The 3,469-nt window shown below is 44.7% G+C and overlaps 1 protein-coding gene across 1 annotated transcript; it reads right to left on the reverse strand.

The window, feature by feature from the left end:
* Positions 1–2,094: 2,094 nt before the first annotated feature.
* Positions 2,095–2,544, reverse strand: LOC137838427 (uncharacterized). The gene has a single exon (XM_068647675.2). The coding sequence runs from the start codon at positions 2,542–2,544 to the stop codon at positions 2,095–2,097; it is 450 nt and encodes a 149-aa protein (XP_068503776.2).
* Between the last annotated feature and the right edge of the window lie 925 nt (positions 2,545–3,469).

The following is a 3,469-nucleotide window of genomic DNA, read 5'->3' on the forward strand; positions in this document are numbered from 1 at the left end:
TTATAGAGAGGAGGACCGGTCACAATTACAAAGGAAGCTTACTAGAGAAGCTTTGCAAGGTAGCCTTCTAACTCTTCCTATTCTAGCGCCTAAATGAGAGCGAAAAGGCACCTTCTAGATCTTTCCTAAAAACTAACGCCTAAAGGTGGTATACAAAGGAGGTGTCTTAGGTTTCCCTCTTTAGCACCTTCCTAAACACTACTCTATGTGTTTTTAATTTTATACAAAAGTAACTATAAAAAGAGAAAACATTGGAAGCCTACTACCTAACTCTTTAGCTTTGCTCCTTGTAATCCTTTGAGGTAAAAAGGATGATGAGCTAATGTGTCTTTGAGCATCTTGAACTTCAACCTCATTCTCTTCTTCTTCTTGATCTTCATCAACGGCATTCTTGCATAATGGATGTTCCTAAGTCTGGGCGTTAGTGTCGCTAAGGCGCGCCTACAAAATGCCTAAGTCACAGCTAGACAGAAGGGCAATGACACTAAAGGTATATAAGGCTGACAACAGACATAACCAGGTACGTTTTTCGACATTTGAACAGAACACACTACGCTTTCATTAGTGCAAGTTACACATTTCTTAGGGAGAAACAGTGTGTGAGAGAGAACACATAGTGTCTCGAGAGTTTAAATTTGGTGTTCATTGCCCATAGACTGACTAGATCGTTGGAGTGCAAACTGCCGCGAGGGCGCCCTTTGTTTCTCTGTTTTAGATGATTCCATCGGAGGAAGCGACGGTGGGAGCAAAGGGTTCTTGGAAGCGAAGTCAACAAAAATGCACAAAGACGTTAGGGCAACCGACGGGAACACCAGGCATGTCAGAGGCAGACCATGCGAAAGCGTCAAGGTGTCGCGCTATGACCTCGACAATCTGATCCTACGACTTTTGCCTTAAAGACCTGCCAAGCTTGAACATCTTCCCACAGATCTCTCTCTCCAGCACGTCTCCGACGAGGTCGGGTCATCTTTCCCGGGCAATCTCTGCACGGGTGACCCCTTCTTCCCTTAGAGGCTGGGTAGTAGTAGCGAACACCCCTCTCTTCATCTAAAGGCTATTTTTGTAACACTTCTTATCCTCTTTCTGGTCGGACTTGATGGTGATCACCGTACCCTTAAAGGAAGGCAGCTTCATCTTCATATGCCTTGTGGAAGCAATCGCTCCAATCCTGTTCAAAGCAGGTCTACCTAAAAGTATATTGTAGGCTGATGGGGCGTTAACAACAAGATACCTGATGTTGGCAGTGCGTGAAGTTGTGCCATCCGTGAAGGTCGTCCTCAGCTCTATATGCCCATGCACCTCCACCTGGTCTCCAACGAAACCATACAAGCACCCAGTATAGGGCCTCAACTGGTTTGGAGACAACTACAACTTGTTGAAGGTCGACCAGAACATCACGTCGACCAAACTTCCTTGGTCTATGAGGACGCGATGGACCCTTCTCCGTGCTGTGACTAACAAAATCACTACCGGGTCATTGTCATAGGGTATGACATCCTGGAGGTCGGCCTTAGTGAAGACAAGGTCGACATCGGGAGACTGATATACCTCTTGTACCTCTACTGCCATTACCTCTTACGCGTACTTCTTTCGCTGGGAGTCGGTGCATCCTCCTCCTGAAAACCCTCCAGAGATTGTGTTAATTTCGCCATGAATGGGCACCACGTGCCCTTGGTCTGCTCTTGCAGCCACCAACGCCTGATCGTTCTACGGCTTCTGAAGGTAGTCCTTCAAGAAGCCGCTTTTCACTAGCTCATCCAGTTGGTGTGCTAGGGCCAAACAATTGCGTTTGTAGTGGCCATGTGCATGGTGGAACTCACACCAAGCATTCTTGTTGGGCCCTATCTTTCTGTCGGTCTTCGCGGGCACCTTCAGCATTGCCACTATGTTTGGAATAGCAATAAGCTCCTTGAGCTCTACGCGAAAATTATGTTTCGGGGGCAGGTCCCTTCGTGCGCGCGTCCCCGCCTGGGACTATTCGTTGGGTTTTCCCACGCCCTTCTTCTATGTGGTCGCCTCGTGCACCCTCATGGGCTGAGGTCGTCCTGTTGCTCGAGGCCGGATAGGACCGACAAGACCATATTTCTCCGTTACTCAATCATCTGCAGCGATGTGCACCAAAGCCCGATGTTTCATCTCAGTGAATGTCTTCGGGTAGAACCTTAGCAACGATTCGCTGAAAGGTCCGGGCAACATTCCTTTGACGAAGGCGTGCACCATCATGGCCTCATCTGTGTGTTTCAACCTCACCACCTGGACCCCAAACCTACTCAAGTAGTCCTTCATGGACTCCCACTGGTACTGTTTAATGTCGAAGACATCATAATAGAGTCGAATGGGGGCCTTGTTAACAAGGTATTGTTCCCTGAACAACGTCGCGAATTGGTCAAAGGTAGTGATGTGTCCGTCAGGGAGGCTAACGAACCACTCCAACGCCGCGCCTGCCAACATGCTCATGAGCAGCTTGCAGTACACAGCGTCAGATCCTCCTGTGAGCATAATTTGAGTATGGAATGACATGAGATGGGCCTCCAGGTCCTCCATGTTGAACCAAGTGGTGTTCAAGTTTTGACGAATCCAAACCCTTTGAAGGATGTTGAAAGCTTGGTTGTGCTTGTTGTTGCTGAGCTGTCTTAGTTAGGATCCGGGGTAGTTTGAGTTTTGTAATCCACTCTAGATTGAATCCAAAGCATAGGCATTCTCAATCTTTTAAAAGAAAAGTGTTTTTCAAACTAAGTGAAAAACAACCGATTGTTTTGTCGAAACAAACGATTGTTTAATACTTAGATGTTTTTAGAAAAGATTGAAAATTGTTTTTCAAATGGTTGAGCTGTTAAAACCAAAACAACCGATTGATTCGAGGAAACAATCGATTGTTTGTTTTGGTACCATAACAGAAAAACTGTTTTTGCTTTGACTGAGCTTTAAATGTTTCTAACTGTTTACGCTCTAGTCTTTAATGCTTTGACCAATCTTTAAATGCAATGAATAAGTTTGTTAAGATATGATAACAAACATCTTTGAATAAATTCAGAAAAACAAATTTGAGTAATAAGATTTTAACATAAGTTTTGAGTTTTTCAAAGAGTTGAGATTGCTTAGAGATTGAGATTGATCAAAGAGTGTGAGATAGGATTTCTGCTTGTATTGATTTCAGATTTGCTTCTGTAACAAGTGTAATCCTTGTATTCTGTTGAACAAGTTTCTTTTGTGTGTTTGCTGAGAAGTGATGTGTGTTCTTGAGGGGATCAAGATCAGCATTCTTAGTGTTGGTGTGTTGACCAACAGAAGTGTGTGTCTTGAGGGGATCAAGGTCATTTTCTTGGTTGTGGTGTAAGTGATCTAGGTTTGATTGCTTAGTGGAATTCCTCAGTGGTTTCTAAGAAGAATGGATGTAGCTCTGGGTTTAGAGTGAACCAGTATAAACATCTGGGAGCATTCTCTCTATCCCTAACTCTTTAAATTTAGT

This window comes from Phaseolus vulgaris, chromosome 11 (assembly GCF_051622355.1).
Source record: "Phaseolus vulgaris cultivar YP4 chromosome 11, ASM5162235v1, whole genome shotgun sequence".
Lineage (NCBI taxonomy): Eukaryota > Viridiplantae > Streptophyta > Magnoliopsida > Fabales > Fabaceae > Phaseolus > Phaseolus vulgaris.

Excerpts from the sequence above, each read along its gene's own strand:
- LOC137838427 (XM_068647675.2), bottom strand. The coding sequence starts at position 2,544 with ATGGAGGACCTGGAGGCCCATCTCATGTCATTCCATACTCAAATTATG.